The sequence below is a fragment of the Megalobrama amblycephala genome, linkage group LG16 (assembly GCF_018812025.1).
Source record: "Megalobrama amblycephala isolate DHTTF-2021 linkage group LG16, ASM1881202v1, whole genome shotgun sequence".
NCBI classification, from domain to species: domain Eukaryota; kingdom Metazoa; phylum Chordata; class Actinopteri; order Cypriniformes; family Xenocyprididae; genus Megalobrama; species Megalobrama amblycephala.
The window spans coordinates 6,347,086-6,367,851 of record NC_063059.1 but is presented as its reverse complement, the minus strand read 5'-3'; the positions used below and the strand labels follow the sequence as shown (position 1 = coordinate 6,367,851).

General features: G+C 34.6%; 1 protein-coding gene across 1 annotated transcript; it reads right to left on the bottom strand.

Annotated features, from left to right (window-relative positions):
- Nucleotides 1-1,535: 1,535 nt before the first annotated feature.
- Nucleotides 1,536-19,956, bottom strand: si:dkey-238d18.4 (TBC1 domain family member 15). The gene is made up of 10 exons (XM_048161296.1): nucleotides 19,449-19,956; nucleotides 11,630-11,815; nucleotides 11,320-11,438; nucleotides 10,183-10,286; nucleotides 7,028-7,095; nucleotides 5,858-6,004; nucleotides 5,643-5,733; nucleotides 5,405-5,553; nucleotides 4,858-4,999; nucleotides 1,536-2,919 (listed from the first exon to the last, which is right to left on the bottom strand). Exons 1-10 carry the CDS (start codon nucleotides 19,693-19,695, stop codon nucleotides 2,757-2,759), a joined length of 1,416 nt encoding a protein of 471 aa, XP_048017253.1. The 5' UTR covers nucleotides 19,696-19,956; the 3' UTR covers nucleotides 1,536-2,756.
- Nucleotides 19,957-20,766: the final 810 nt, after the last annotated feature.

The window sequence follows — 20,766 nt, the reverse complement described above, 5'->3', positions numbered from 1 at the left end:
AGAAACAATGAGGTTCATTCTCACGCATCAAGCAGGTTCAGATGAGCTTCTGTTTATGTTCTCTGATCAATGGTAATATGTGAATAAAAGACTAAATTAAATCTGTTCATCATAAAAAGTGATTGAGACTCTTCAGAATATTTGTAGTAAACCACTCAATTCATATGGATTAGTTTTATGATCTCTTTATGAACTTTTTTAAGCATCAAAATGGTAGTTGCACAGCTGTCAATGGAGTGACAGAAAGCTCTCAGATTTCATCAAAAAAGATCTTCATTTGTCTTACGAAGATGAACGAAGGTTTTACGCGTTTTAAATGACATAAGGATGAATAATCAATGACAGAATTTTTATTTTTGGGTGAACTAACCCGTTAACCTTGAGAAAATGTTGGTGATCAACCTAAGGGGGATGAATTAATTTTTATTTTATTAGCTGTTTTGACTTCTATATGAGGTTGGCAATTTTTTCAACTTTGTTAGCATCTGTAAATACAGTTGAAAACCCCAATTTGTGATTAAATAATAACTTCTGACTATAAGTAACTTTGCAACTTCACGTCAACTCAGTAGAATGTTAGAGGGTTAGTTCACCCAAAAATGAAAATTCTGTCATTTATTACTCACCCTCATGCCGTTCCACACCCGTAAGACCTTCGTTCATCTTCAGAACACAAATTAAGATATTTTAGTTGAAATCCGATGGCTCCGTGAGGCCTCCATAGGAAGCAATGACATTTCCTCTCTCAAGATCCATAAAGGTACTAAAAACATATTTAAATCGGTTCATGTGAGTACAGTGGTTCAATATTAATATTATAAAGCGACAAGAATATTTTTGGAGCGACACATTGATTCATTTATGCTCCGAATCTTCCTGAAGCAGTGTTTTGAAATCGGCCATCACTAAATAAGTCGTTATTTTGGGGGTTTTTTGGCGCTCCAAAAATATTCTCATCGCTTTATAATATTAATATTGAACCACTGTACTCACATGTACCAATTTAAATATGTTTTTAGTACATTAATGGATCTTGAGAGAGGAAATGTCATTGCTGGCTAAGGAGGCCTCACGGAGCCATTGGATTTCAACTAAAATATCTTAATTTGTGTTCTGAAGATTAACGAAGGTCTTACGGGTGTGGAACGGCATGAGGGTGAGTAATTAATGACGGAATTTTCATTTTTGGGTGAACTAACCCTTTAAGTTGTACTTGCAAAGTTACTTACAGTTAGTAGAATGTCTAAAATGGAGTGTTACCAAAACAGTGTTACCAGAATTTTTCTTACAATAACTTGGTTACAGTGTACACCCTGAGCTTGATGAATACATTCAAAACTACAATATTTGTAAAAATCGAGAAAAAGTCCAAATTATATCAGTCACTGTGCATCAGATTTTTAAGGAACGTTACATATAAAAATTGTGTGGTAACAGGGTTGCACTGATATTATGATTCTTGGTTTGCACCCTATTCACGGAAAGTGCCATGAATCATAGCTCAGATTTAACTTTAATTAGAAAAAAAAGTCACATTCAAATCACCACACTTTATTTCACAAGAATATTTAATGGCTACCAAGCATGAGTCTATTCTTTATGAAGTGACTCACTAGAAACTGACAGCTTAAATGTCACATAGTAATCTTAAAATAAAACACTCACTCTCAGTATCACACACACACACACACACACACACACACACACACACACACACACACACACACACACACACACACACGGGTTCATGAATGACACTTCTCACCGAAAATACATAGCTAGATTCATTCATTCTGTTTAACATTGCAGTGTCTTTATATTATTGCTACATTAATTAAAATATTAATAAACATGATGTGCAAACTTCAAAATTTAATCCAAACATCAGTGGGCAGCATCAAAATTACAGCACCCGTTCCCCAAAATGTGTTGGTCAGTCATTTAATTATCTTAGAAAACAATGTTAACAGCACTCCCCCTGAATAGTGTGTCAATTCTCAATAAATAACCAAATGTTATGTGCAATATTCCATATCTCCAAATGTACACTTATATTTTCTGTCTCTTACATAATAAAAACCCATGCAGCGTGGTCTCAGAGTGAAGGGTGTCCTGGTTCAATGTGCTATTTCTGATCAGTACATACTTGAGCACTCTACGATTGGTAAGACAACACCACAGAGGGTCTTCTAGAGCTTCTCAGAACTGAGCCCATGTTTCTATTATTATATTGTGCTGTAAAATACGCAAGTACTATTTTTCTAAGACTGAATAATATTCACAGGTCAGGTCTCAGATCAGCAGTAAGGATCTCGGTTTTCTGCGTTTTTCCAGTCATTGCGCACTACAAAATCCTGTTCAAAATAAAGCGAATTTTGATGTTGCATACTTAATACGCTTAATCAAGTCTTCAGTACTATCAATAATCTGCTATATTCCAGAATGCTACTTATATTTTCAAGCATGGTCAGGGTTATTGGTTAAATAAAAGTCTTATTTGATTATCTTAGATTGGTTAAATTAGTGTTTTGCTGTAACTCTGGCACAATAATAAAAGCCTTATAAACTAAGATCAAATACTGAAGGAACTGTTTGGAAGGAGTCCATCTTGTTCCTGTACAAAACTCTGGTTAAAAGCAGCATCCTTCTTTGGAGTAAAATTCCCACTGGATTCCCAAAATCCCACTGGAGGATAAAGTTTGTCCATGAGTTTCTGTCAAGAAGATTGTTTCCTGAAAAATCCCAAGCAGGCCTTCTCAGGAAAAAAGGTTACGGAGTTGATATAAGAAATGGTCCTCTTTGCTCTTGCGTGTGCGACAGAGGCCGCTCAAATAGTCCCAGGATGAGCGTTTGCAGTAGTTGTAAAATTGTTCCTCAGCTTTTTTCAGGGTACTGTTCAGGTCAAGCTTGCCCTGCAGACTGACCATGACAGCATGATTAGATTCTTGTGCTTCATGAACGAAAACAATGCATTATACAATAGCCTCAAAACATATTTAGACACTTAAAGGTAGGGTAGGCAATATTTTTTTAAAAACACTTTTTGTTATACAGTAATATAGTTGAAACTTTCTGATAGCAATCGATAATAGAAGTGGTCTTAATATAAAAAAATATAAATATAAATATATGAAGAGTTTGGTTTCCAAAATGCTATAAATCCATGAGTAAAAATGTGTTTTCTTTACCAAGAAAGTGGTAAAAAGTAAACTTTCGCATAGCATCTTTTGGTTATAAAAACATTAAAAATTCAAATCTAGATTTTAATTTTCAAAGGTTTATTATAAAAACTGATTTTTTTTTCTCAAAATGCAATAAATCCATGACGTTTTTTTTTTTTTTTTTTTTCCCAAAATGCAATGAATCCACCAATATGAAAGTTATTTTTCATATTGAAAATACACAACAAAGTAAATTGATCCACATATATGCCTCTGAACTTTGTCAATACTAATCTTATATACAGGCATTTGAATAAAAATACATTCAGTCGTCGCTCCCAAAATGAATTCAACGAGTCATCTTGTTTACGTTATAAATTAATTATGTCTCTGTTTGTCATTACCGATTAAAGAGTATGTGGCGCCACCGCACGCGTCAAATAAACACATTTGCCGAGTACATTGGTATTAAAAACGGCTTTTAAAAACCGTTCATGATTCAGTTTTGGGGACCGTGACAGAAGTTTGATGCTGTCGTGGAACAAGCAACAGCCGGCATTTTTCTTCCTCCCGACTCGAGTGCCTCATCTTCTTAATCTCCTCATGTAAATGATTACATTTCGATGACTTGCATTTCTTCCCCACCGCAGAAACCACCACAGGTTCATCAATGCCGTCAAAATTATTCATTTTTCTGTTTTTGTTGATCACAAAGTACAAAGTAGATAAGGAAAACTAGGATGTCGGGTGTATTCAGAGCGTCGCCATTACTATTTACAGTGGGTGGAATGGTGCTCTGTGATTGGTTGAGCGGATATATCGCATTCTGCAGAGAAGGGGGACTGGCGTTTGTCGCATTTTGGAAAGAAAAGAAGAAAACATGACAGAATAACACGCCGGATATCGCATTTTGCGCAAAATTAATGAATGACTTTTCAATACTGACCAGATACAATACTGATTTTGGCAGATTTGGTTTTTTTTTTTAATCGCATTTATTGCATTTTGAACCAAACTCTTCATATCTAAATATATGGAAAACATCTTCTGTGGAAGTCTCAGGGCCAAAAAATGTTCGTCCAGTCATTGCATCAACCTGCCTTTCAACATATGTATTTCCATACCTCCGCACAACCTGCTTGCGCAGACATCACACGTCATCAGTGCGTTCTCTCGTGATGCTTTGGATCATGTGTTTTGGAAGAGGTGTGGCTTTGGAGATGCTCTCCAGGAAGGGTGGGATCTAATGCTTTCAAAGCTTACTATTGTTAGCAAAAATTTAATTTCTCTGAAATTACCTACCCTACCTTTAATTCACACTAAAAATGTATGAATGCCATTGCATAAGATACAACATAATCAAATCAATTGGTATTCATTTTAAAGAGAGATAGCAGTTTGTAACAAAACACTGCACAAAAATACATTTTCTATATTATTTATTTATTTATTTTTTAAAAATTTTCTTTCTTTCTTAAGACAATATATAAGTATGAGTACTTAGACGCTAAAAATTTAGACATTTTTAAGTTTGACTTTTGTGTTAAAAGCACATTTTGGGGCCACTATATGATCATGAAGGATTTATATATACACATTATATGTACATATAATACATTATATATACACACATATACATATACATATTATATATATATATTACATTATACATCTGTAGAAAATTGTACACACACACCTGCTGGTAAACTGTATGAGCTGAACCTCATTCCTGCAGCTGAGTAAAGTGTCTCTGTTCTCCAGCAAGATGGTGGCACACATGAAGAGTTCAAAGGTGAAGTCTGTGTTTACAGCATGTAGTTCCTTCACAGGTTCCTCCTCTGGAGATCACAAAGTCATAAATCAAGAACATTTAGTATTCAAGTAAGTAAAATCCATTTATATAACACATTTAAACACAGCAAAGCTGACCAAAGTGCTGAAAGAAATTACACAATATGACATGCATAATACAAAAAGTAGTGATTATCTGCTCGTTTTGTATGCAAGTCATCTTTTCGCCAGCAATTATGTTGATTTGGGCTTTTGGGATTGCTAAGATGTCTTTAAAAAGGCATCAAATGTTTAAAGGCGACATGAAATGGAAGTTGCTATAGTCTTTTCTTCCCTATAGTCTTTTCTTCCCTATAATAATAAATCATTCATGATAAAAACTGTAAAACTGAAAACTAAGAATTGTCTATTTTTATTGAGAGACTAGAAAAGGTGGTTGAAAGGACTCTTACCCAGGCTGTGTTTGCGCGCCAGTCTCTCCTGATATCGAGCACGATCCACCTGCTGTGAGATGAGCTCCAGGTGATCACAGCTGAGAATCTCAAACAGACGCAGAGCATCGCTGTGCTCAAACTCCCGCTGGAAACCCAACAGAAGCCACCTGAATGGAAGACAAAGACAAAATTAAAGTGTATAAAGTGACAGAAAGAGAAGGAAAACGAGAGAGCAAAAAAGAAAATCGAAACAAACCTGTGACAAAATGTGAGTCTTTCCATGTTATCTGTGACCAGATGAGAGTGTAGTTGAGGATCCAGTTCTTTTAGTAAAGCAGCTTCCAATTCTGATAAACATTATAGCAGAAACAGCATTTGACCGTTATTATCAGTGAATGCAGACAGCAATCAAGGGCCATTATAACTGCTAAAAACAGATCTTAACAGTTTGGAAAAAACAAGGAAACCCACCCATTTTGCGATACAGTCCATCAGCACGGAAGTCTTTGGAAAACTTCTCCATGTAGCAGGAGAAGCTCCAGTAAGTGTCCACTTCTGAGTCGAGAACCTCTAGAAAGCGACTGCATAGGTCATTCATACCCTGAGCGTAACTTACTTCTGCAAACCGGAGGGAAAAAAAAACTGATTAAAGGGATAGTTCACCCAAAAATTACAATTCTGTCATAATTTTCTTACCCTCAAGTTGTTCCAAACCTATATGAGTTTCTTTCTTCTGCTGAACACAAAATAAGTTATTTTGAAGAATGTTTGCAACCAAGCAGATCTCGCCTCCCACTGACTACCATAGTAGGAAAAAAATATATTATGGTAGTCAATGGGGGGCTGAGATCTGTTTGTTTACAAACATTCTTCCAAATATCTTCCTTTGTGTTCAGCAGAACAAAGAAATGTATGCAGGTTTGGAAAAACCTGAGGGTGAGTAAATGAAGACAGAATTTTTATTTTTGGGTGAACTATCCCTTTAAGGTTTGGAACAAATTATACGGAATACGGAAATACAGTATTTCACAATTTAACCACTAGGTGTCGCCCTTCACCAGCAAACAAAACATCAGATCACAAACAGCCAAATAATAATAAAAGAGTTCAAAGGTTTTGGGTCAATAAGATTTTATGATCATCAAGGCTGCATTTATTTGATCAAAAATACAGTAAATACTGTGAATATTATTAAAATTTAAAATAATTGTTTTCTGTTTAAATTACTTTAGTGTAATTTATTCCTTTGATGACAAAGCTGAATTTTCAGCATCATTACTCCAGTCTTCAGTGTCACATGATCCTTCATAAATCATTCTAATATGCTGATTTGATGCTTGAGAAACATTTAATCTTATTATCAACATTTAAAACAGCTTAATATTAAAACCGCGTAATATTTTTGCAGAAACCAGGATATATATTTTTTTAAGACTTGAATAGAAAGTTCAAAAGAACAGCATTTATTTCAAATAAAACTAATACTAAGTATATATATATATATATATATATATATATATATATATATATATATATATATATATATAAAATGTCTTTACTGTCACATTAGAACAATTATATCAAGTACTAATTTCTTTAAAAAAAAAAAAAGTGTATTTACTCTAAAGTGTATTTACATACCTGGGTGAAAAGCAGCATATGTGATTAGGATATCTCTCAACACAAGCAGATTACCCAATCCTTCATTCCTGTGATGAAATGCAAGTGATTAGAAGCTCTTTATTCTTTAAAAGACTGATTTAATTAAGCGGTTGTATTTTAACAGAGTAAAAAACACTTTAATACAACCACTTTCATGCTGTACATTTTAAAAATTTCCTAGTAGCAAAAAAACATTAGTAGTCGGCTATCAAGAAAACTTTGATGTTGCTGCCACAAAAGGGGTGGCATAATATAAACTAATATATATATATATATATATATATATTTTATTAGTTTGTATTATCATTTGCTCTAAGTTAGAGTACCATTCTTTTATTTAAAAAAAAAATTGTTTACAACACAAAGCAAAATACAGGTGATGGTCATATAATTAGAATATCATCAAAAAGTTGATTTATTTCACTAATTCCATTCAAAAAGTGAAACTTGTATATTATATTAATTCATTACACACAGACTGATATATTTCAAATGTTTATTTCTTTTAATTTTGATGACTATAACTGACAACTAAGGAAAATCCCAAATTCAGTATCTCAGAAAATTAGAATATTACTTAAGACCAATACAAAGAAAGGATTTTAAGAAATCTTGGCCAACTGAAAAGTATGAACATGAAAAGTATGAGCATGTACAGCACTCAATACTTAGTTGGGGCTCCTTTTGCCTGAATTACTGCAGCAATGCGGCGTGGCATGGAGTTGATCAGTCTGTGGCACTGCTCAGGTGTTATGAGAGCCCAGGTTGCTCTGATAGTGGCCTTCAGCTCTTCTGCATTGTTGGGTCTGGCATATCGCATCTTCCTCTTCATAATACCCCATAGATTTTCTATGGGGTTAAGGTCAGGTGAGTTTGCTGGCCAATTAAGAACAGGGATACCATGGTCCTTAAACCAGGTACTGGTAGCTTTGGCACTGTGTGCAGGTGCCAAGTCCTGTTGGAAAATGAAATCTGCATCTCCATAAAGTTGGTCAACAGCAGGAAGCATGAAGTGCTCTAAAACTTCCTGGTATACGGCTGAGTTGACCTTGGACCTCAGAAAACACAGTGGACCAACACCAGCAGATGACATGGTACCCCAAACCATCACTGACTGTGGAAACTTTACACTGGACCTCAAGCAACGTGGATTGTGTGCCTCTCCTCTCTTCCTCCAGACTCTGGGACCCTGATTTCCAAAGGAAATGCAAAATTTACTTTCATCAGAGAACATAACTTGGGACCACTCAGCAGCAGTCCAGTCCTTTTTGTCTTTAGCCCAGGCGAGACGCTTCTGACGCTGTCTGTTGTTCAAGAGTGGCTTGACACAAGGAATGCAACAGCTGAAACCCATGTCTTGCATACGTCTGTGCGTAGTGGTTCTTGAAGCACTGACTCCAGCTGCAGTCCACTCTTTGTGAATCTCCCCCACATTTTTGAATGGGTTTTGTTTCACAATCCTCTCCAGGGTGCGGTTATCCCCATTGCTTGTACACTTTTTTTCTACCACATCTTTTCCTTCCCTTCACCTCTCTATTAATGTGCTTGGACACAGAGCTCTGTAAACAGCCAGCCTCTTTTGCAATGACCTTTTGTGTCTTGCCCTCCTTGTGCAAGGTGTCAATGGTCGTCTTTTGGACAACTGTCAAGTCAGCAGTCTTCCCCATGATTGTGTAGCCTACAGAACTAGACTGAGAGACCATTTAAAGGCCTTTGCAGGTGTTTTGAGTTAATTAGCTGATTAGAGTGTGGCACCAGGTGTCTTCAATATTGAACCTGTTCACAATATTCTAATTTTCTGAGATACTGAATTTGGGATTTTCCTTAGTTGTCAGTTCACTTTTTGAATGGAATTAGTGAAATAAATCAACTTTTTGATGATATTCTAATTATATGACCAGCACCTGAAAAGCATTAATTTTTTGCTGAAAAGCAAAAATCATTTTTGCTAATATACCATTTATAAAATTTAATAAGTGTTTATTTTATATAAGTAATTATTGTGTATTCCTATATTTGCAATTCATTATATAATGTAATTATAATATGACTGTTCAGAAGCCAACACTGTGTCTTTGTGAAAGAGCTACAAAAATCTGCTCTATTTGTGGATTTTGTATCTAGATAGTAAATTCTGCTTCCAAAGAGAGTTAAGCTGACTGTACTCAAAACTAGTTACTGTTTAACCACAGTAAAACCGTGCAACAGACTCCTGAGTGTTATTTAAGCTGAGCTCCAAGGTTGTTTGATAAATTGGTGTGGCAATGAAATGTTTGCTTTGCGCTGGTAATACAAATTGAGCCCTATATTTCACAACTCCATGTGGTTTGTGTAAACTTGTGTAAACAGACAAGAGAAAGGAATTATTGACTTTACTTTCTTCAGCAGAAATGAAGAAGGAACTGTGCTATTTGAAAAAAAGAGAGAGAGAGAGAGAGAGAGAGAGATGTCATGCAAAACACATGCAATGATGGATTTATTTTAAAACTATTTTGGTGTAAATTAAACACCAAAACAGAATTTTAAAACAGAATCATCCAGTCATGAAGATGAATAGACTTGCTGTGTGTAGATCAAGATAGATTTATGTAGCCATTGAAGAATCAAACACGGAAATCTTAACAAGGAAGTCTTTCCTCCAGGGAAATGAAGAGATATGATAATGTGTTCGTTAATGAGCACCATAAAATCATAATATGTGAACAATAAGACCCAACAAAACAACAGAACCATAAATATATTATTCTCCACCTTTCCTCTTACTAAAAGGCTTTGTAAAGATACTGTATAACTTCAAGAGCAAAACAAAAAGGATTTTATGGAAGCTTGTTTCCGCCACAGGAAAAAAAAAAAAAATAATAATTGCAACTTCTCACAATTCTGTTTCACAATTTCATAAAAGATGTCAGATTTGCAAGTTATGAACTTGGAATTGAGAGAAAAAAAGTCAGAATTAGATGTTATAAAGATGGAATTGCAAGAAATAAAGTCAGAACTGTGATAAACTCTTGTGAGAAAATTGTGTAATTGGGAGAAAAATTTAGAATAGTGAAATAAAAAGTCGCAATTAGCAAATGCTTCGATACCTTTTTAACCAGCATTTTCTTTATTTAGCATATTAAACAAGTTCTCACCGGTAGTAGGGAAGATCTCTGTCGGTTCGAGGAACATCTTTGTCAATGATGCGTATGGCCTCCTGAAGCTCTTCCAGGTCAAAGGTTACCCGTTCAAATAGCACCTGCACATTTAAAATATGAACCAAAACTGAAGTGACATACTGTACCTTCTTATTAAACAATTGTGTTTTGAGCTCATTTATGCACATTTCATATGGATTACATAATCTGGGAATATTTGTTTTGCACTTGAAATGGTTGACAATTGCTTGACATTTCAAGCTTTCAAGATATATTTCTCATGTTTTTGAAGCAAGGACACGGAGAATTTTTTGTGGGGTTTTTTGACGCGCTCAAGTTTACAGAGACTGAGACGGTAGAAAGCACATCCTGTTTGTTTTCTTTATTTTACAATGGCACAACATTTTCTTGTTATTGTGAGTTTACACAAATAAATAAGTTTTGAATGATGCATTACTCTTATCTATATGACCAACATTTTTTTCCACTGTTTACAGGAAAAAATGCAAGTGATCGCGCATGCGCCTGCAGTAAGCGCGCTATACTTTAGCTTCCACACTCTGCACAAACACTTGGATATGCACCTAATAACAGCACACATTTATCTAGGTTAATGTTACAGCAAGCAGCCATGGAAAGTTGCTACTACATACATGTTTCAAATGATAAGCTATATCGTTAGCCTCATAGCATAATTGCCTAAGTCATTCATTTTCAAATGATACTTAGGCAATTATGCTATGAGGCTAACGATATTTGAGTTTGATGGATATCGTTTAAATTTTCTGCCTGACATACTGTAATTACCACAAGAACCCATCATTACCTATCTGTCCCTCACAGACTGCTTGACTTTGCAACAAGGTTTTTTTTTGTTTTGTTTTGTTTTTTTGCAACTAACTGACTAATAAAATTTTTGGTCAACTAAGCCTCTTCTATTTGACTAACGATTAGTCGAATATTAGAAGGCAGCCCTAGTGTTTAATATTGTTAAAGTTTTTGTCATTTTAAGTAAAATACAATACATTTTATATCACCAAGCCCTTTTATTTTTCAGCCCCTCCAACCACTTGACAACTCTAAAGTCTCACATGTGGTATATCATTTAGGAAGAAGTTAAGCTGGCAGTTTTACCTGAGCCTGCAGTTGCAAAAAGGATATCTTCTCTCGGGCCTCTTCTGACTGATACTGCTGCTGATTCTGCTCTCTGTCCTGCCTCTGGTCAAAAAACTTGACTGCTGTCAACAGTTCAGCTGGAAAATAAACAGACAAGACAAAAAAGAACATTTATTTATTATTAGTTGTGGTTCAACATCACCACAACTTATCAGTTATGTATGTATATCAAAGGTTTTCAGTATCAAGACTGAACATTTTATTGCGGTTGGTAAGGGCAAACTGTTCCATATTAAAAGTGTTTGTTCTGCCTTGTAATATGATTTACCATCAGTGCCATTAAGACGCAGACGAACAGCTCCAGGAAGCAGCTGTTGCCACTTCCTCTTCATGACCTGATAGCGCACCGCCATCTGCTCCAGCAGTAGATGGCGCTCCAGAGCTGTAGAGCTGCAGGGGTACATCCCAAACAGAAAGCGCCATACCTGACCCCGTTCGTCAGGTGACACACCACCTGAATCACACAAACAGGACACAAGACAGACATTTGAAGATGATTAGCAGGTATAATAGGAACACATGGCTCGGGATATTCGCTATTTCACAATGTCAGTTCCTTTTATTCATCAAGTATACTGACTATTTTTGAGAGCTGTACTCTACAGGAAATGTTAAAAAAATGTTTAAAGAATGCAATGCATTTTCATTGGAAATGTTAAGAGAAAAACAGGGTAAACTTAACATTAAGATAAAAAAAATATTAATAATATAAATAATTAAAAGTATTATTAAACTAAATTAACACACTTTGAAAAAGTAAAAAATAATAAAATAAAGGATATTGATTAAAAAATGTATACATAATAGAAAAAAATAATATAATGTTAAATATATAAAAAATATTTAAATAAAATAAAAACATTTTATGCATATTCATATTACTTTACAGAATTATTTGGCATTTATACAAATAAAATAAAATATATAGCTGCTTTTTAAATTTTGGGGTGGAGATGATGATATTTTGAGGTCTGTGCCATCTAAAATACTGAAAACCTCTGAACTAACTGATAACTTGCTTACTAAGGAGTATCAATTGATATTGTCAGTGTCAGACTCCTTACAATTGATTGGAAAGGCAATGCATCAGCTTTAAACAAATAAACAGTTTAAACAAATGTATTGATTAATCAAACAGAGCATCATCACAACATTTAATTGCATCACTTTAAAGAAATGTACTGCACCAGAGAGAACAAGTCAAACCTAAGCATTCGCATTGTATTAGCATTAGCAATTCAGCATTTCACAATAAGCTCACAGCCAGGGCAGAGAGAGTTTGAGGGTCCACACAGAACAAAAACAACCTCTAATCCCCTTCTTACAGAGCTGATTATGTAATTTATTCACTTTGCACAGATTCTCATGTCATCGAACAGGAGGTATGTGTTTTGGAGATGTGAGGCCTTCACACTCAGCAGAAGATACGCTGAAGGACAGTTGGTGAAATGCCAGTTCGGCTTTGAATTGTGACGTATGTCTTTAAACGTTACTGATGTGGTCATGTTTGCATCACACTCTCGTGCCACATACTTGTGTTGTAAGATTAGGGTGTGCTGCTGAATATTAAGCTTCAAATGTAACTAGATCTCATGAATACTAATAGTTGCAGATATGAGTTAATTTAGAGACCCAATGAGGGGATTACATCACATAATTTACTCAAAATACAAACAGAACTGCTCAAATTATAACTAGGCTTATTATAACTAAAAAATGCAAAATGACAAACTTTAATTAAAATTAAAATGGAATATATAAAAATAATTTCAAAATTAATAAAAACTAAAATAGTATATCAATGATAAAGTAATATTAATTTAATTTAAATAGAACAAAATAAAATGCTGAAAATGGCACAAAATGAAGAAATATTTACTCCTTTTGTAGATCAAACTAATCAAATGTAAGCTAATTGGTGACTTTGACCATGTAAACTGTTATTAAAGGTGCCATAGAACGTCTTTTTAAAAGATGTAATATAAGTCTAAGGTGTCCCCTGAATGTGTCTGTGAAGTTTCAGCTCAAAATACCCCATACATTTTTTTTTTTATTCATTTTTTTAACTGCCTATTTTGGGGCATCATTAAATATGAGCCGATTTAGGCTGCGGCCCCTTTAAATGCTCACGCTCCCCGTCCATGGAGCTCGCGCTTGCCTTTAACAGCATAAACAAAGTTCACACAGCTAATATGACCCTCAAAATTGTTCTTTACAAAGTGTTCATCATGCAGCATGTCTAATCGTGTAAGTACAGTGTTTATTTGGATGTTTACGTTTGATTCTGAATGAGTTTGAGGCTATGCTCCGTGGCTAAAGCTAACATTACACACTGTTGGAGAGATTTATAAAGAATGAAGTTGTGTTTATGAATTATACAGACTGCAAGTGTTTAAAAAATGAAAATAACGACAGTCTTGTCTTCGTGAATACAGTAAGAAACGATGGTAACTTTAACCACATTTAACAGTACATTAGCAACATGCTAACGTGCGCGCTTTGGCTGGCGCTAAACATTTAGAAAGATTGTAGATTTCAATTTACAAATATCACTAAAAATATCATGTAATCATGGATCATGTCAGTTATTATTGCTCCATCTGCCATTTTTTGCTACTGTCCTTGCTTGCTTACCTAGCCTGATGATTCAGCTGTGCACAGCCAGACGTGCGAAAGGGTAATACTGGCTGCATTTAGAAAGACCTTGTCTAATGCTTGAACATGTCCTTGCTTGCTTAGCTGGCATACAGCCAGACGTGCTGCCCTTGTCTAAATATTGGGGGCATACATATTAATGATGCCGACTGTTATGTAACAGTCGGTGTTATGTTGAGATTCGCCTGTTCGTCGGAGGTCTTTTAAACAAATGAGATTTACATAAGAAGGAGGAAACAACGGTGTTTGAGACTCACTGTATGTCATTTCCATGTACTGTACATGTACCAAGATAAATTCAATTTTTAATTCTAGGGCACCTTTAAAAGATAAAGGCATCAATCAAGTTAATCTAACAAGCTGCTAGTACAATTTAGACCTATATCAGGGGTTCAGGGTTAGTCTAGTTGCTCCATATACTGACAATGCTGACAATCTGCTAATTCACAGATATCAAACGATACTGGAGCATGTCGAATCATTTGATACTAACACTAAACAGACCTACTGCTAAAGATCTACAATTCTAAGGTGTAACATTAGGCGGTCTGGCAGAACCTAGATATTTTACTTCATAACTTGTTAAATATGGATTTTTTTTTACACAAATGCTTCACTTCACTTTAAAAGGTCTTTATTAACCCCCCCCCGGGAGCCGTGTGGAATATTTTTATAATGGATGGATGTTGATCCCGCTCACTGCCATTATAAAGCTGGGATGCATCAGGATATTTATTAATATTTCCCCGATTGTGTTCATCAGAAAGAAGAAAGTCATATACACCTAGGATGGCTTGAGGGTGAGTAAAGCTTGGGCTAATATTCATTTGAAAGTGAACTAATCCTTTAAACTAGCAACCATGCTGTCTGCCGTCACATCTAAAGCATGACTAATCCTGTGAACATGAATCTTATGATTGTAGTTCTACAACACACAGATTCTATAGCTCTTTGGATTACTATGAAGCCATTCTTCATCTGTTTGAAGGGCAACATGTCACTTGACTAGCATTTGATAAGAAGAGGACCTTTGGGTAGACCAGTGATTCCAGACAGTCATCCAGCCCTTTTGTATAGTATGCAAAATGAAGACTTTACATGTTAACTGCTTCCCTTTGAATGCAACAAAGATGGAGATAACAGTAACTAGATGACTACATCAGCAAATACAGACACATGTTTGAATGTAAAGGTACAGGGATTTCCATTGTCATCTGTTGTTTTTATACTGAGCTAATTATATTTTTAACCCCTGCATCTAACACTCACACAAAACTTTTTATGCAGTTTTACATTATTATTATTATTGTATATTAAAGTCGTCATTAAACGCAAGATGTGATAGTATTTTGTTCTCTATTGTGACATACTGTATATCCAAGTGAAACTGCCTCTAAAACAAGAAAAAATGTAGGGCGGGACTTTGTTTTGTCCATGGGGAATTGATTGGATGGTTGTGGTTTGCTATTAGACAATATCATGTGAGTGACAGTTTGCCCCGCCCTCACGCCCAGAGATGGACACAAATACATCAAAAAGTATTTAATTACAAATTACAAATACATACTCATCAAATGTATTTAAATAAATAATATTTAAAATGTATTTAATTACAATAAAAGTAATTTGAAAATACAAAAATAAAAACAAAATTTACACACAATCATGAAGTGTGAGAGTAACAGTGGAGTTAGATACAAATAAGAGAGAGTAGCTCTCAGTTGCTATGTATAGCCAAAGCATTCAAAAAGCACTAACAACTAACAGTAGGAAATAATACAAGAAATTAATACTCAAACGTAAAAACACTGCACTGTGCGATTCACTGTGTGAATTAAATATATATTGATGATCCTTATAAAGATGCTAAAGTTATTCAGTCAGGCGCAGTGAGTGATTTTGTCTTTTTCTTTTGTTGCTTGATTAACATTAATGACAGACACAGCAACAGGTTTATTACGCTGCTGTCACTTTAAGAACAAACGCACAGACCGAATATACTGACACACATCCAGTTTTCACCCAAACGGTTACATTAATTTAAGACACGACCAACTGTGTTTTCTCTCGCAATTAATCAGAATGATATTATTACTTGACCTACCCGTCCGTGGATTATCCACAGCGCCCGGGGGTATAACTGCAATTTGTGCGACACTAGACAGAGCATGTCATGCTTTAGCTAGCAAGTCAATTCACAAGTTCTAGCTATTTGCATTAATATTCTGTCTGTCCTATAAAGACATTCAGTGAATAATATCTGATAGTATATTGTACTCAGTGGTGTACTGTAACGAAGTAATAATACTTCGTTACAGTACTTAAGTATTTTTTGGGAGAATCGGTACTTTACTTGAGTTTTATATTTCTGTCAACTTTTACTTTTACTCCACTACATTTCCTAAATATAAAATGTATACTTTTACTCGATACAATTTCCCAAAGCATTTTCGTTACTTACTACAAAATAAAGTAGGAAGAACACAGACTGCAAGCAAGCATGTGCAAACAAGTGTTCGCACAACCGCGAGTGATTTCATTTTCCGGGTTGCGTCCGTCGCTGGAGTGGCTGAGAAGAGTGCGCTGTCATTATACAGTGCGAGAGCATCCTCTAGAGGTGAAATAAAAACTATCACTGATGCCTCGTAGAGTTTGTTGTGACACATGCCGTGAGGCTGCGTGCTGCACAGAGCGGGACATTTCAAAAATGGATTTAAAACAGACAACAAAACGGTATGTTATACAGTGTACACTACAGTAGGCCTACATGTTTTCATATCATTATAAAGTAACTAGTTTGTTGACTAGATGCTGCATTATTGTTGATTAGATGCTGCATTAGTGGAGAACAGCAGCATGTTTGCTGTCGAGGCTGAGAGGATGCTAACATTAATAGTTCCTCAAGCGGTTAAAACAATGTGACAAAAACACCAACTGTTCAATGTCAAGATTGTAATGTGAATAATGTTGAAAAATAATGTGGAAGTATACATATAATAGACCCATGCCATGCCTTTGTGTGTAAAGATGGTAACTTTTAACCATGACTGTTTGGATTTATATGAAATGGTAAGACTTTAAAATAAGAGTCCATTTGTAACATTAAATTAGGTTAATAAAAGTATTGTTCATTTTTCATTTCAACATTTACATTTTAACATTTTAAAGTTGTCTCTTACATTAGTTATAATGCACTATGAATTATATGCACATGAACGATCTATGTATAATTAAATTAGTATTTTTTTTATATTTAAAAATTACAGTAAACATTTAGCCATTTTTAATTCAAAGAAACAAAATGTAAGAAAGAGTTAAAACTGAACACAATCTTGCTGCTCAAACTGTGTAGAGAACTATTTTTAATATTTTTTTTTTGCTCCTTTTGTATTTTACATATAATTGTACTTTTACTTTAAATTCTTAACTACGTTTAATATATAAAAAAAATACTTTTCGTACTTAAGTGCAAAAAATATCACATACTTTAAAACTTTTACTCAAGTAACATTCTAAACAGTGACTTTAACTTCTACCAAAGTCATTTTCTGGTAAGATATCTACTTTTACTCAAGTATGTTTTTCGAGTACTTTATACACCACTGATACTAGATACTTTACCTTAATGCAGTTTGACATGAGCACAAAAGCAGCTTCTTTACCTGCTTCTGATCTTGTTCACAATAAGCGCGCTGGAATGGATCCAATAGGATGTGTCACATGATTTGCTTGCATCTAGCCAAAAAACTGTGATGGGCTATTTGGTAGTCCTATTAAAGGTAGGGTAGGTGATTTGTTACAGAAACATTTTTTGTTATGCTGGTTGAAAGTCTCTTCTCACCCTAATAGCAATCACTAAGTTAATCATCTAAATATGTATATCATCTGTGGAAGGCGTAGGACAATAAAACATTCGTCCATTGAATGTTCTACCTGCCGATCAACATACTGTATGTATTTTCATACCAGACATCACACGTCATCAGCGCTTTTCATGCTATATGGATATTAACATATTTGAATGTATTTTAAGTATATTAAATACAAAATACTGTCTATTAAAGAGTTAATTACAAGTTACATTAGATTATTTCTTTGTTAAGGAAAATTCAAATTACAAAATATTCAAAAGGAAATACGTATTTTAAATACATTTTATTAAAATACTCTGCTCACGCCAGTAAACACATCATCAGAGAAGAGATGAGATGTTGCTGCAAAAGCGAGGGGAAGTTATTTTGATTAAGTATTATGAGGGCACATGAATTAAAAAAAAAAATTAAAAAAAGATGCGATGGATAAATCATTTAAAAATACATCCTGCAATATTCAAACTTTTGGGAAAAAAATCATGTTAATAAAGTCATAATTTGAAATCACTCCTACAGGCATCAAGCAAAACACAAATAAGATTTTAGATTAACCCTTAAATGCATACCTCGGGTCTTTAGTGACCCGGGACGTCATTCACTACCCTCCTCCTCATTCATTTTTTAAAGTTAGACATCAACCTTATTATTATTATTATTATTGTTTTTTTGTTTTTTTTTTCTCAGAATTTCAGGACTTACTGTAGGAGATTGTTCATTCTAATAGAATGCCCAGCAGAATTGGTTTCAAAATCTAAAATTTCATAGAATTGCTTTTACATTTTAACAAGAGTTTGTGTCAATATAATTTTACATTTTTATAACCAACCAATATATACAAAAGCAGACAATGTGAATTGTGCTTTGTAATGTGCACCTAAGTGCAATATATAATGATATAATACTATACGTCTTGTCTGTTATAAAAGTAGGCTCTAAAAACTACAGTGTGTAGGTGCTGGGTGTAATGCATTACTAAGTAAATAATTACTGTAAACTGTAATTTAATTACTTTTGCCTTGCAGAAGTAAAGAGGGGGATTACTCTAATTTTTTCTGCAATTCAATACAATTATTTGTAATGTAACTCCATAAAATATTGTATATCAATTTTATATTGTTTATTTGAAAGAATAAAAGAGCAGTTTCATGTTTATCCTTGTTTTGTCCAACTGGTCAAGGTTGATGTGGGATTTAGAACTATTTTTAAGCAATCTCTTTTTTGCATTATTTTATGCAATCTCTGTTGGTCAAGCAGAAATACAAGTAGTGACGTGCTCAGAACATCTGACATGATATTTCTACTGAAAATGTAGATGAGAGTGTGTAACAATATAAACAGGAGAATCTGCTGATCCAGTAAAATAATCACAGTTAAATGATAAATTATAATTGTGATTATTTTACTGGATAATTGATAATACATGAAACACAACGAAGTAGCCTAAAACTTCTACTGTCACCTCTGGAGGCTGGTGATCATGTTTATTTATTTCCAACATATTATGTTATGATGACTCTCTTCAAATCAAAATATGGATGATGATGATGATCGATCATTTACCGTTTTTAAATATATGCAACCTGAGTCTGGATTCGTCCACTCGCCCCTCAGCGTCCATCACACCTGGCAGCGAGATGCGCGCACAGGCAGACTCAGGTGAGGTCACAGGTGCGACGGGCCGACAGATGTTGTTATTCCCCGTAGAAACGCTGTACTTCATTCCCTTAAACTTCCCAACGGGTCCATTACTGTCCAGATGGTTTTTACCTTTCCCTTCTACATGTGATTCATCACAAGATGTAATCATCGTGTTAAATCCTTTGGAGATTCTTTCTCTCAGGCATTGAAGTTCTCGTGAAGTCACGAGGTGATAAAGTCAGCAGGTAACAAAGTCTTCGGCGGTCTTTCTGAAACCTCATTTTAGACGTAGGAGAAAGTGTTTTGGTAGTGTGAGCACACCCCTCATCCCTGTCATATGACTCTCTCTCTCTCTCTCTCTCTCTCCACGCTTATCTCAGTTTAAAAAACCCTCAGAGCTGCAAGCGCTGTGGATATAAAGGTCAACATTTCCCCCTTGTGGTGAGTGGTTTTTGCCCTTTCTTTGTTTACAACAGTTGTACTTCATATCTTATGTAGCTGCGCGCGCATCTTCCGTTTCATTATATTCCAGGGACGCAGAAAATATTATCATGCATTATTTTAAAGGTCTAATTCATATCACCATTGTAAAATTTTAACTAAATATGGGTTTTTAAGTTGGGAAAATATGATTAAATTTGCAGATATCCTACTTGTGTATAAAATTTTGCATGGTATGGCCCCACCTCCACTTAATGAATTTATTAAACAAAATTTGAATTTATCTACTAGAGCCACTACTAGAGGGGACTGTATAATACCTCATAGAAGAAGTGCTTTTGGGCAGTCAGTATTCTCTTATAGAGCAGTACATACTTGGAATACTATACCCATAGAACTAAGAAATATTACATCTCTTGCTTCTTTCTCTAAAATGATAAAAGGGTGGTTATTGGATAATCAAATATGTCTTCATAAATAGTGGTTCTTTGTTTGTTTTTTGGTTTTGTATGTATTTTTTTGCTTTTGTGTGTGTGTTTACCATCAACCTGCCAGGGACTGCAGATGAAAATTAGCCAGAATGGCTAAATCTGGCACATTTACATAAGAGACTTGTTTCTTGTGTTAATTAATGTGCATTGTCCTCTTTTAAAAATAAATAAAATAAAAAAATAAAAAATGCATTATTTTAAATTCTAAATACAGTCATAAATAGTAATCAATAAAATAAAATAAAATAACTGTTTAAATTGTTGTTTCAGATGTCCATTGCTATTCATTGATTCTGAACAGTAGCATC